The 14,645-nt window shown below is 38.4% G+C and overlaps 1 protein-coding gene across 1 annotated transcript in view; it reads right to left on the reverse strand.

Annotated features, from left to right (window-relative positions):
• The window catches only part of PHEX (phosphate regulating endopeptidase X-linked), a 105,000-nt gene extending 101,256 nt beyond the window's left edge, over nt 1–3,744 (reverse strand). The window contains exon 1 of the mRNA XM_062600341.1: nt 3,633–3,744. Coding sequence (XP_062456325.1) covers nt 3,633–3,744 — 112 coding nt within the window. The remainder of the gene's footprint in view (nt 1–3,632) is intronic.
• Between the last annotated feature and the right edge of the window lie 10,901 nt (nt 3,745–14,645).

The raw sequence follows: 14,645 nt of genomic DNA on the forward strand, positions 1-14,645 counted from the left end.
GCTTGCATTGACTCAATAAAACATAAAATCTCAACAAGCTTTGTAGATTAGCCAAGCAAGTCAATAGATTTTAGGCATATAGAAATGGAAATACTGAAGAACAGCAGAAAATGTAAGGAAGTGTAAGTACAACTCTGGGGAAAAAAAAAGTAATTAAATAATAGGACTATTATCCTTTATTTTTTCACATGGTTCAAAGTGTTGACTCCTTCCCATTCTTCAAGAGGGCTTCCCTTTAGCCTCTCTTAAGCCAGCCTTTATAACCTGCCCAGATCTTGAAAGTTTGCTAGATTTTTTCTTAAGAAAATCCAAAAAGAACAGAAAATGCCAGATACTATTTAATACTACTATACTCAATGGAAAACAAGGGAAAACTTTAAAAAAATCAGAGAAGGAATCAAAAGAAATCTTAAAATGGCCCTCCTGGTTTTGATATTTGAAAATGAAATAATATCTGGAAAGATTTTGTTCCATTTATAACTTTCTCACTAGAAGCCAATTAAAAAGATAATCTTTGGTAAAAATACTTCACTTTTAATTAAAAGCTGCTTTTAACTGAACATTTTTGCCTGGTTTTGTTCTCTTGCCTTTACTTGCTACCAGAATTCATCAATTCATGTTATTACCTACAGCAATGGGTCTAACAATTCATGTCCCAGCTTCCCAGCATCTGCTTTATAACCTTATTTCCACATGCTTAAGCAAATGAACAGGATGATACAGTCAAAAAAAAAAAAATCTGAAAGGGGAAAACACATAGAAATATCCAGACACAAATAATGCGGACATTCTTATAATCTGAGAAGTTCAAAGGACTACCAAAGCAGGAGGAGAGGTTACTGAAACATGCTATAGAGATGCTTGACTTTTTGCCCAAAAAGGATCAGAGAGTGAACTGCTTCCTTTCGCTCTAACCCTGTCTCCCGAGCACGGGAGGGGTCTGAATCAGGAGCTTCTGCCCACAGGGTTTTCAGAGCTCTTCTTCGCAAGTTGGCCCTGAGCTCTGAGGACAGAGTCTCGCCACAGCACCTCAGGGACTCCCAGAGTAGCTGTGCTCCTAGTCTAGCACCCACCAAGGAGGATGACAGTCAAGACAGCCAGGATGCCCAGGTATGCGCCTGCTAGTTCACAGCTGAAGCTGCTTTTACAGCTACAGTTAGGCAGGAAGCCTCAGGCCAAACTCCTGCAACTCTGGCAAAGGATCAGATCCACTGAAGGCCACCACTCTTCATATTATAGCACTTGTGCTGGCCCCCAGCAATGCCCACAACTGCATTGTGGAGACCAGGAGGTCTCTTCAGCAGCCTTACTATTGCCAAGCCTTGAGGCAGATTGCCCTAGCTGCCTCCTCCTTCAGCAGCCCTGACAAGTATTACCTAGATATGTCTACTTTTTCCACCCTAATTTTGTTTAGGACAGAGCTTTTTCCTCCCCCTTTTAAATCTTGTCTAGGGAAGGGGGAATTTAGAGAAAATTTCTATTTGCCAAACATGCAGAACAATTCTTTATGAAATGTCACAAACAGTGCATCACTGTTACACAGTGACCATACAGCAGGGCTGGGTCTTTCTCTGATGGCTGCTGCATGCCTGGAATGCCCAGCCACCCTGAGCTCCTACCTTCACCACAGCCCTGTTGCTTCCAAGGAGACTCAGGCCTGGGGGGAAAGCACTTAGTGAAGCACCGGCCTGTCTGTACACAAGCACTAAAAACATCCAGGAAATTGCAGAAAAGTGCCCAAGAACCCCAAGCTATGCTTTGGTACCAACAAAACAAGCAAAACTAAATAGAAATACATGATCTTCCCAGAGTCTTTATAGAGCTGTAGAAGTAAACTAAAGGAGGAGAAGGCTGTAGTTTAACTTCTCAGACTGAAAAACTGAAAGGAAGTTGTTTCAGGTCTACCAGAAATGAAAAATTTTGCAGATTAAGTGAAAAGTGAAGAAAAAAAGTCATCTTGAGATGCCTACAATGCTCCATAAGACCCAAAATTAAATGGTTTCATTGTCTATGGTTTTACAAAACTAAGAATGAATTAAATTCAAGTAAACTTAAACATAAAATACAGAATCAAATCACTGAAATGGAAACACTGGAATGTCTAATTGACAAAATGTTAAAATGAAACATTTTTTTTCCATTTTTCCTTTATTCTTTCAGTTGAAACTCTCTGACAAATTCCAAATAAATTCTAAAAACATTTTGGTTGACCTAAGGCCACCATTTTTATTTTCTTTGCAGTTATGTCAATGGAAAATTTTACATTGAATCCCTAGGTATAGAATGGGCCTAAGTATACTTACAAAACTATCTACAAGAATCAATACATTTGCCTGAATTTTCATGTCTGATCCACAGATAAAGACTCATCTCTGACAAGTTATAGTGGTAATTTTGTTTGGTTTTCTATAAGCAATAAATATATAAACAATCTACTGCTAAAAAATAAGCTCTCAATCAATCCATGGTGTTTGATACTGTATTCTTTTTAAGTAAAAAACATTTATTAAAAAAAAGCAGAAGCAATAGTTTGCACTACCAAGATGAAGATCCAGTTCTGCTCACGTTAATAAAGCAATTTCTCACATAGTCAAGTTATTTGTGTGCAACGTTGGTAGAATTAGTTTTAGAATAGAAAAGTATTAAAAGGGGGCCTTCTGCTTTAAGTATTCTATAGAAACACCTGGCATAGTTTTCCTTGATTTTCTATAAACAAACCACACCACTCAAAAAAGATCACAGAAGACCTGAGGGAAGTAAAAGACATTCTTACAGGCTATACCTCAAGTTCATGGAAATTGGTGTGAATCAACAGAAATTAAAAATTTGGTTGAATTTTTCCAAAAGAGGATCTGCCTCTGCAAGTGTTTACAGAATACCATTTTCAATTCATTAGCTGGTGTTTTCTGGATACAGATATACTATTCCACATCATTTTAGAGGTGCTTCCATGTGATACTCTAAAACAGTCAAATTCCAAATAATTTCAAACTCTGGAGAGGAAAAACTATTTTCTTCTCCATTTTGCCCAGTTACAGCTAATAAATCTGATCAAAATAGTTAATTTCATCCCGGATGCACTTTTTATGATATCTGCAAAGACACTTTTGCAATTCACCCTAGAAAAACAGAAGCAGCTAAAAAATGTGCAAGCATAGGCATTATTGAAGTCTTCTACAGGAATTTTAGTCAAATCCTAATGCAAACCAAATGAGGGATAACCCAAAAGGTTCTATAAAATGCATGCACTACATACTGATTTTCAGGAAATTAAGAATATTAGTCCACACTGGTCACACTCTGCAAGTTACTCAACTTTACTGATACACATAATCTCCCTGTTCTGTGAAAGAACCCAATTCTAGCTACTACACACATGCAACTGATTATACAAATTTAAACTCAGGATTCAAAGTTACACGAGTTCATGTTGTAGCTATAACATTCTCGTAACAAATCTCTTCACTGGCACACTTTCACTTCAGGGTAAAAATAAAACAGGAAAAAGGGAGAAGAGACCGAAGTTTTCACCAAAACACGCAGAGATAAGTCATACAGCACAAACTTCAGCAACAAAATGGACCAGCTTGAGCGAGATTTACATTCACGTTAGCCTAGAACTCTTCACTTACCCAAGAAAAGCACGGTGCCAAGTACAATACTGCCACTCACAAATACTCCGAGAGCAATCTGTGTGGCTTTGTTGGCTCTTCTCCTGGGATCTGGTACCGTTTCTCCTTCCATCAGGATGGCTTAGGATGTGTTCAGTCTCAAAGAAGTCTGCTTCCCTTTGCTGCTGTTGTATCAGTATTTCAACTATTCACAAACTGCATCCACGAGCTCTCTTCCCTCTCTATTTACAACTTCAGGTTTCTGTCATAAACCATTTCTTAAACACTTCCTGTTCTCCTGCTTTCTCACTCTCAAAGCAAAATCATACACTCATACATTAAATACTAGCTATGTTCTAAGTTATCCTCTGACCAAGACTAGGAAAAGCAAGCAGTGACCACTATTTACAGCTCTCGCTGCCTGTAAAGTCTCTATGAACCAATCACTTAGCAGTCCCCTTTATCAAGAGTTCAAGATTTCACAATATTGCTGAACAGATGTTTTAGCTATTCAAACATATAGCTGTAAGCCCTTTACAATCAAAGCAGAATTTCTGACAGCTTTTACAAACATGAGGCTGATGGAAGGTTTTTCTTTTCCCTTGCATATATTTCAAGAGACTGATTATTTGCTGACTACAGTTCCCTTTCCTTAAACCATTCCTGCTGCATCATTTGGCTTCACCAGAGGAGATACCCACTTCGTGGACAAATCCTCTTTTAAAGCTTCCTAAAAGCTCTTAGGATATCCTGTAACATTTTATTTTGGGAACTTGGTATGTGACACTGCATGCCAAAAATCACAACCACGTACCACAAAGCAATAATTAACACAACCTACAGAATAGTGCTGTTTTAAGAGCTAGATTTTTTCTTCTTCTCTTGCAAGATATTTTAGTCCTTACTGATAGGCGGTGAATCTTAGGAGAGGATGGTAAGCTTCCAAATCAAGTACTACGATGAACACAGTGGAAAGTATTGCTTCAAATTGGGAGAAAGAAAAAATCTCTATGGATTTCTCAGTTTCAGGCTCAGACTTGATGATCCTCTCTCCAGGTGTAGAGGCTTCCTCATTAATTCTGTGGCAAAATTTATCATTTCAAAGTGAATTCTCTGAGACAACAGTGACATGCAGCCCTCTAGGGAGCTCTCAGTTCTTCCAGAGCCAGACTCTCACTGTAAAATGCGAAGAAGATGCAGGGAGAGGTGGTGGCATGCCTGCGCTCCCGACAACAGTTTACATGTCTGAGTTACTTTTATACTAATTTATTAGTTCTTATCTCTGCCTCCACCCATGCTGATGAAAAACTGCACAGGCAGAAGGAAGAAAGAAATACATCATAAGGTAAATGTGACGGCAGAGCAATCGGTTTGGAGGCTGAATTATTTATTCCTGTGAAAAAAGCTGAGGCACACAAAATTTCGTAGATCCCAGATGAGCATAAATGTACAACCCACTCCATCCACAAAAAGACTTTTATTTTGAAGCCTCCAAAACTCCTTATTTCTGCCACCCCTTCTACAGCCTCACTAGGGGCTACACTGCCCATCCCTGTCCCTTTTCACCAGCAGGATCCAGAAAAGTATTCTCATCTCTGCTAAGCACAGGGAGGAGAAAAAGCATTCATTTCTCTTCACCTGTCCACTTGCCTTGTGTTTAACCCACAGTCTACGACTTTCATCAGCTGAGGAAGAAGAGGGAAATGATGCCAGCTGAAGGGGAGAAACACCTGCTTTCCAAGTAGCATAAGAGTTCTTGTTCACACACACCTCTGAGGGCATGAGCAGAGCCCTGGTTATAAACAATCCCTGGCAGGACTCTGTTGCTAACTCAGATTTGAGAATGCATTTATTTGTGTGGGCTATAGTGAGTCTTCATGTCAGAAATCACCAGAAGGAGTCTTGAAGGGGCTGCCAAGAGGCCAGTGTCGACACAGAAAATGCACAGACATGCTGTGATCTCACCACTTAATCAATTTTGCATTGGCCAGAGCAAAGTTCAAAAGGAAGCCTTTGACAAGCATTTGTGAGCAGTTGAGTGAGTTTTCCATCCATGTCAGTACTGAAATAGTGACAGCACAAACATGGAACATTTATCCTGTACATTTTGTCCATTAGCTTTATATCCCCTAATTGAGCAACATAAATGATTATATCCTTCTTACTCAAATTTCTCCATACTTTATAACTTAAGTTCTGCTATGAAAGTAGGAACCAAAAATAGCTTTGAACAATGCAAAGCAGCAACAGTTATTTCCAGTCTCTCCTTTGGAAGACTTGGTGGGGAAGAAGGGATATAGGGAAGCAGAGAAGAAAGAAGGATGGACGCTTCAGTTCCCCCTCCTAAACAGGAACCTTAGCCAAAGTGAAGGTGAGGGTTATGGGAGCAAAGAGATATCTCAACAAGAACCAGAAAGCTCTGGCTACAGGATTCCTCTGGAGAGTCAATCCCAAGCCCTGAGCAAACTTCTGGCAAGAAAAACACAAATCAGCTGCCAGCAACAGCATGACTTCTAAGCTTGGGTTTGTGGGCTTACTTACACAGTGGAATAATAGAGATGTCCTTCCCTCTGGTTAGGAGAGCCTGGCTGTAATCTGTAACTCATCTTGGTTTACCCCAGAGTGTAAGGAACTATAGAATTAGAGCTAAACCACAAACAGCTGCAGACCCAGCTGCAAGGGTCTGTTTTTGGCAGTATTTGAGAAGATGCATGGAGCACATATGGTTCAACTTCTGATACTGGTGATCAGTGATAGATATTTAATGTTGTATTTGAAACACGTTTCTGATGAGCATGCTAGGATCTGGTTGCCTCACTGGTCCTAACTCCAGCAGTTCTTCAGCTGGTATGTGGTATGTGCCACACTTACTGCTAGAACTGCCAACAGTACCCGATAGTACCTGATAGATATGTAATGAGACCATGCACAGACACTGTCAAACATTCATAAAACACTGAATGAACACAGAAACAAATCAAATATTTAAATGCAACTTGCACTGAATTACTCGTAAGTGCCTCTGACCAAGATCCCACTCAAACAGCGGGATTATTCTGGCACTAATAACAATGCCAGAGCAATGTGCCAGTATTTCCATCCAAATCCCATATGAAATAACTGGCAAATTGTTTGGAAAGTGTGCCAGGCTGAAGCACAGTGAAAATGTTCCAGCTTTTCTAGAAAAACTATGTCTATGCCTGTATACACATGTGCACACACACGTATGCACACAAACTCACAAATGTGACTACATGTATTACCTTGCTGTTTTGTAACCAGACAATTCTCACTTCGATCAATTATGCCAGTGATAAAATAAGGCAAAGAGGACTGATTAGAACTGTGTGATATTTAAATTCACAGGGACCATGTGAACTTCTCTCTCTCTACATAACCTGGTTCAAGAAAGTTCCCATTTCTGGAGGTTTGGTTACCAAATACTTTCAACAGCCGTACAGAAATCCAACATATTTTGCCTAGTTTCCACTGTAAAGAAAAGACCAGAGTTACACAGGCTGTCACTGAACGTCCACTGAAAGTCTGGAACAACAAAACAGCCCAAGATTGCCGAAAGATTGCTTACAATGAGCATGAACATTGCAAAAAGTTTTGTCTTGCTTGCACTTAGCTAACTTTAAAACATATTAAAACAATTACTGATACGTTTAACAGAAACAGAAAAATCAGTTCAGCTTTGAAAGTTAGAAAAAAACTTGTAAAAACATCTGTTTACACTAACATATTTGTTACTCACAGAAGGTATTTCCCCACCCTCCATCCTCATGATATGCATTTAAAGAACTGCCTATCCTGAAGACAGTTGACAAGTTACCTTACAGGAACTAGTTCAGCTTGACAGAAGGCGCTCAGAGTCCAAGTACCATAGCTGTAACAATGCCCTAGTGAGCATTTTCACTCATAGTGAGAGGAAGAATATAGCTGCTAACATAGCATTGGATACAGACTCAGCAGACAGACGCAGCTTGAATGGCTTCAGTAGAAAAGCACAGAAATACACTGCTTGCGAAATTAAGAAGGTATTCGGAGATATATGCTAACTTGGTTAAAACAGATCAATTAGCAAGGATCAGAGACAAGGCCATATTTTATTCCATTTCACTTATTCTATTGTGGACCCTTGATTTTTTTTTTTTTTTAACTGTGCAGCTATTGTAGCCAAAATTGGTCAACTTGGCTTTAAGTGCATGCAATGTACTTAATAAAAAAACAAAATGTTGCATTTGAAGACAGCTTGACTGTTTGTCCTTAGATCTCTCAATCTTATAAATGATATTCACTTGGCTACAAAAATCCCCAAATTTCCATATTGCAGCCAACAGCAGCCACACACTGGCATGAATTGATCCTTTATTCATGCAGCAGAGACAGCTGGAAATAAATAATTCCATTGTTTTCCACTGGTCCAGCAACATCACAGAAAATTTCAGCGCAGCTGCAAGAATATGGGTCATTAATTAAGAACCAATACAGAGCCAACAGGCCTTGCAGGGCTCTGAACACTGCTTGCAGTAACCTTTTCCACAGACATCATCTTCCATACAACTGCAGGTGTTGAGACAATACCCTGGAAAGCACAAAATTTTGTCCTCCTACACTTTTAATTCCCCAAATTATTGTATTTTTTTCTTCAGCACACACAGCTATTCTCCTCACTCCAAGAAAAACTGCTCTGCTGCAGGAAACATTGCCTTGTCTGACCAAAAGTTGCTTGTATGTAACCCAAACAGCAACTTGCTATGAAAGTCAACATCTGGTAAGATTGAAGTTAAATCACTCAATTTCACAAGCCCTTTTAGAGTTGCTTTTAAAAAAGCACTTTAATAAAACAATACATATGTTCTCAAGCCAAAATAAGAACTGCTTAAGGTCTTCTGGTAATTTTTCTTCAAGAAGTAGATTAGATTATAGCTAAACAAAACACTACTTCTCTTAAAGGCTATGTTCACACTATTATAAGAGTATGTTTACAGATGGCCATCACTTGTGCATACTCTGCTTCTCACCTGTCATCCCTCTGCACAGATTAGAAGTGAAGTCTACGTTCTGTGTAGATTCTGGCATTGAATTTTAAGACTGTTTATATACAGTGTGTGTATACATAAAAATACTATGGAATATCTCAAAGAAAGTTTTCGACTTTGTTCATATAAAGTAACTTTGAACGTAAGCTGAAAAGCCCTGAAAAACATTGCTGGGATATGCGACACTTTCAATGGCTACGGTAGCAACTGCAATGGTGTACCCTGAATGTAGGTACTCTGTTCTCTCTTTGAAATGCTGTATCAGAACCTCTGGAGCTATAATCACATGATTGGCTCAAGACCAGATGCTCTGTCACAGCCTTCAATGCAAAGAATATTTATATGAGCAGCAGGAGCAATGAAGGTTGGTTTCCAAAGAGTTTGTGTCTCATGGATGAATTTCCAGGGGTGTGATGAGAAGTTTTTTTGCCAACATTTGAAATCAAAAGCAAAGGAGAGATACCAGACCTGGATGTGTACTTCAGCATCTACCAAGGCAATTGTCCTACTGGGCCTGCTGGTTTCTCAGAGCAGAAAGACTGTCTCTGCAAAAGCAATAGCTCTTGCCTGCTCCCACACTTCTATCCCCAAAAGTATCTGTCATCAGAAGAGGCAGAGTACTGAGAGAACTGGAAGCCAGGAGCCACTGCACCACAGAAGTGCCACTGAGTGGCTACCAGGGTTATCCTGTCACTGTGAGAGAGTACACACTTGCCTCTGCAGCAGACCTGAAAAATCATGCCCCAACCTCCTCAGCGGTTCACTATCCGAGGCAGTAGAGTTGAGCTGCCCTGCAAGGCTTAAGCTCTGGTGACAGCTCTTCTCATGCAAAGGCCATTTGTCATTTCCCTCACCACCACACCATTCCCTCATGTTTACCAAAGGTTGTACTCACACTGAAGCTTTTGTAGTGGGAACAAACTCTTTTCCACCCACACCAACAAAAGGTAGTCAGAATTTAATATTTGCAATTACAATTGCAAAAGCTCCATTTTCAGAGGAAAAGAGCCTGACTGAAAAGCTGTTTTGCTCTTCCAAGTTTGCTGCAAGAAGCTTGGGATCTTCCTAAATTCATTTTTATTTTAATACATTTTACTCAAGTGGATTCTTTTTCCTCTCTCTCATCTCAACCTGAGATTACAGTTAACTTTGCATATGGTTAAAAGGTAGAAAAATCTCACATTAAGCATGCTGCCCTAAATACAGCACTCTAGGACAGCAAGACTTTGTGTTAAGATTTAGCTAAGGTATTTCCAGCTATCTTTGGTTCATGTCACTATCTTAATATCGCTTCAGTGATTATGCCTGTATCTAGCAACTACATACAGCAGCACCTCCATAGGATTTAAATGCATTTGATCACCAAGTTCTCCTGAAATGGAAGGCAGAATCACTTTAGGTTCAAACCACAGCACAGTGCCTCATGGGGACAGAGTAATCAAGACCAAATGTTTGTTCTCCTTGAGTCACAGAAGTCCCCAAGAACCAGAGAGTCAGGAACTAAATGTAATTATCTTTGTAAACCAAATTGCTACGTCTCTGGGAGCCCTTCCCTAAAGTTTCTAACATCTTTATCTAAAATAAAGCTCAGTGCACTTTTCTTAATTGGCACAAGGCTATAAAACAGACATAGATTTGTCACTCCCTTTCATTTTTATGTATTTATATCCAAGCCTGATACAAAAACAGTCTGAGTAAAACATGTGAACACTCACACAGACTATATGCCATATTCATATATACATCTCAAAGTCAGTATTTCATATTTTCATTAATTTTGGAATGAGCAGTGTATTAACTACAAGCTTATTGTAAGGCTTGGGTAGAAGATTTATCCAGGGCCTCCCTCCCCTCCGAAAAACACCCCATATGTAGCGATATTATTTTGCAACTTTTTTGTATGCACTAGAGTAGGAAAGTAGGTGTTCTGGATTACTTCATTTCAGTTTCTAGTATCACAAAAAATTACATGAGGAAAGCACAAATCTCAAAAGGGCTTTTTAAAGTAAAAATGTTAAACATTGCTTTTGTTCTGGGCAGAAATATTTATCTTAAGGTTAGCTAAAGGTGTAATAATAATGCTCATATTTCTGTTAGTAAAAGACAAAATGATGATTAAAACTCAAAAAGGGAACCAGAGACTTGCAAATGTTAAACTGTTGAGGACAAATACAACTTTGTCTTTTCAGCCATCAAATGCCAACTGCATGCCAACTGTATGACTGCAATAATGAAAATTTGAAGGGACATAATGAAAAGGAGGTGTGGATTTGCTGTTACTGAGAGGTCAACACCTGCCCCCCCCCACCACCACCACCCCACACACACATAGCAGGAATACATTGCCTTATCTACACTGGAAGAAAAAGTGAAAGGTGAAACTGTTACCAGAATTAAATTTTCTATATTGAGCTTTGTATGAAATTCAGACAAACTTGTTAGAACTTCAAAACTGAATGATTGTATGAGCCCCCAAAAAACTTTGCTAGAACCTAAGAATAAGTAGGTGCACTTGGGACTGTCTGATGAAAGTGACTCAGTATGATTCTAACTAGCTACTCTTAAACATTTAAATAATTATGTAAGGAATGTAATATTGTTAAGGAAGATAATCATAATGAATGGTTTTTTGAATGGCTTTGGTTCACATTTGAATGTGCAAAAAAGCCCCCACTCCTGCAACTCACTGAAGATAAAAAAAAAAAAAAAAAAAAAAAATCAGCTACTATCACCAGATCACCAGTCAAGCTCACAAGTATAATCTAGTACTATCCTACGTTTTTTCTTCACTTTCTTGAAAGAAATCTGCGATACATGGTAGCATCACTTCTGCTAGATTAAGGACACCACCTTAGAATGCTTCGTTGCTTGATGATCATCATTTTTAACCTGACACAGGAAAAAATAAGATCAGTCCATTTACCTAAAATGAACTGAGAGAATTAAATTACTAATCAGTTGAATTTTATTTAAAAGTTTTGAAGGTATAAACGGCAACAAGTAATTGCAAAACAATGCACACACAAAAGCTATATGCAGAATATGGACACAGATTACAGAGAAAAGTTTTCATACCTTCCATTAGATTAGTGGCATGTTTTCTGCTGGATTACCTTTTAGCTCCTTCCAAAAAAATGTATTATTTGAAAATTCTGGTTGATTGAAATAATTCAGTAGATGTAATTAGAGAGAAACAACAGCAAGAATTTAAAAATAGAAATAAAAGCTTTTCTTACAATTCTTCCCCTTGTATTGCTAAAGCAAGTCTGAACTAACACCCTACGACCTTTATTTTAAACATTTTTCCCCTATCCACTTGCCTTCCTCAGACCTAACACCTGTGGCTGCCCCCTCCCATCACAAGTTCCCATATCCAGTTTTGCTTGTACAGTTGTCTGGCAACACAATGAACCATAAAAGTTGATCTTAATAGCAACTGTTTTTTTAATCATTATTTCAGCAGTATAGTTTAAGTTGGGTCAGTTCCCCTCCTCACTTTAATTTCTCTACTAATTCATTTTTAATCTAAATCAGTTTGCCACATGCAACACTTTCACATGGTGAGGATGAAGAGTTGTGAGTGTAGAGAAGACGGCCGAGATTGTTTATATGGCATCGCTACCAAAGAAATGCTTTCACAGCAATCTCTTCACACATCAACTGCAGGATTGAAGAAACTGCTTTGAGTAAAATATTTTTGACATTTGAGAAACTGTGGCTAATTATATAATATGTAGAGATGCATGAAAATATTTGCAGCATATCTAGAGATAGAAGTCCAAAAATTTGTTAGAAGGTGTAGTACCCCTTGTCTCACAGGTTTTTGGACTTCTGCTTTTGAGGGACCTAAAACAGTTCCTACTAGCTTATATTCCAATCTCAAGTGTCTGGGATTATAAAAAAATGCACATAACAGAAAAACAACATCATGCTGCCCATGCAGGAAGATCATCAGTTCTTCAAGAAATGTTGACGTCTTCCCTGAGCTCATTTTGTACCTGTAAAGGCAAATAATCAACATGAGACAGCTGTAAGTATGGCAGTGTGCCCAAAGCTCAAGGTTAGCAAATCAATAGCCACTACTGGATGCACTTTGTGAAAAGAACAATGCACTCTTGCTAGCTACATATGACAGAGTAGGGCTAGTTTGTAGTCACAACTTATTTTGCCTGTGTGCCAGTGTTCAGGAACCAGAGAGATTGCCTACCTTTACCTTCCCTCTGCACGCCATCTCCAGACTGTTCCAGGAGTGTTTTCCAGCTAACCCACAAACCACTTAACCATTCTCAAGACTGTTAGCATAGACCACCTCTTCAACTACTGCCTGAATAGCAACAGAATTGCCATAGAAATTATACTTGCCGGCTAAAAGCTAGAGAATTTGCTTCCTGCTCTCCCGTGTTATAAGGATGCAAAGGCAAAACAATAGTTGATGGTTGGGAAAAAGCAGCAGGAAGAGAACCAGAACAGCAGCTCAGGACATCCTGGAAAGATCAAATCATGATGCAAGGCTTGTGCTATGGAATTGTTGCTTTGATGACTTGCCTCTGCTTTCCTTAGTGCTGCCTGATTTCTGCTACCGCCTTATGCAGTCTCCCTCTTGTATAGACAGAACTGTGGAATCTGATTCCATCCACCATGGAGGTAAAGCTACAAAAGGGCTTCATTAAGTAGAAGGACAAAATCCAAAAGAAGTTAACTTGTACATCTTGGCTGCAATTTCTTAAGGCATACTAGCCTTAAAATCAACTTCAGAAATTGTGAGCAGATATCTTCCCTTTCCCTAATATTTACTGGTTACACATAGAGTAAGAACTTTATAATGGCAATAAAAGCTTTATATATATATATGTGTGTGTGTGTGTGTGTGTGTGTGTGTGTATTTTTTTTTACTCAATTGTATGGGTAGTATTTTCAGAAAGGAGATCATTCCTTTTAAAATTAAAAGAGAAGTCAATGTATATGCCTTTAAGTACTTTTTCAGCATTCACTGGAGTTTTGAATAATGTACTATCAAGAACTTGTTGCCTGAAAACTCACTTTCAGTCACCCATTCACCCCAAATAACTAATCAGTGGTTATAAAATATCATAGAGAACACAAGCACCAGCTAATCATTAATTAGCTGTTTCCCATCATGTTCCAGTGTGAGACTCAAGAGCAGTATTTAGACAAGCAATGGAGTGAAAAATAAACATATAAATAAGCAAAAGCATCGTCTTTGATGAGGAACTAAAAGTTAAACAGGGGAGTATATATTAGAATATTAGACAGTTCACAGTTAAAAGGTTTCACAAAGCTGTAAATACTCAAGCTTTGTTATTCTCATCTATTATAAGTATTGTTTTAAAATTCCATTGTATATACAAAGATTACCCAGACACTAAGAGGTTTCCGTTATACTTCAATAAAACAAATGCTTTTGTCTTTGTGTCTTTCAAAATAAATCATACCAGTAGTGCTGCACATCAAATGTGTTGTGTATTAACCACTGTGGTCATGAAACTTACTGTCCTTTCAAACAATATACAATAAAGTTGTCACAGCACTTTAAAGTTGAGCAAGATCTAAGAAAATCCCGATGGTTGTAGCAATGCTTTTTTGTCTTCATACGCCTGCTGGTTCAGACTTGCCTTTCTAATTTCTTGAGCAGAGAGCAGCAGAAAGGTCACTGGTACAATTCTGCCTTCCAGCCTTCCAAATGCACAATGAAAACCTGTGACATAGTTAAATAATCCAGTTCTATTTCCTTAAGTCTTAATTTACTTGGAATTTATCTGAGTAATCTTAAAACTTGTTATACTAAACCCCAAACATATATATTTTATATTATACTCTAAACAGTTTCCTTTCAGACACCATTTCATTTCCAGATATAGTTTGCTTTTTCTCAAAATATTTAAGTCATCTTACGATAACTCTTCAGTTAAAAATTCATTTCACATCTGCATTTGTTCTCCCTCTGATTCCTACAGAGGAAAGACTAGAT

The sequence above is a fragment of the Rhea pennata genome, chromosome 1 (assembly GCF_028389875.1).
Source record: "Rhea pennata isolate bPtePen1 chromosome 1, bPtePen1.pri, whole genome shotgun sequence".
Classification (NCBI taxonomy): Eukaryota; Metazoa; Chordata; class Aves; order Rheiformes; family Rheidae; genus Rhea; species Rhea pennata.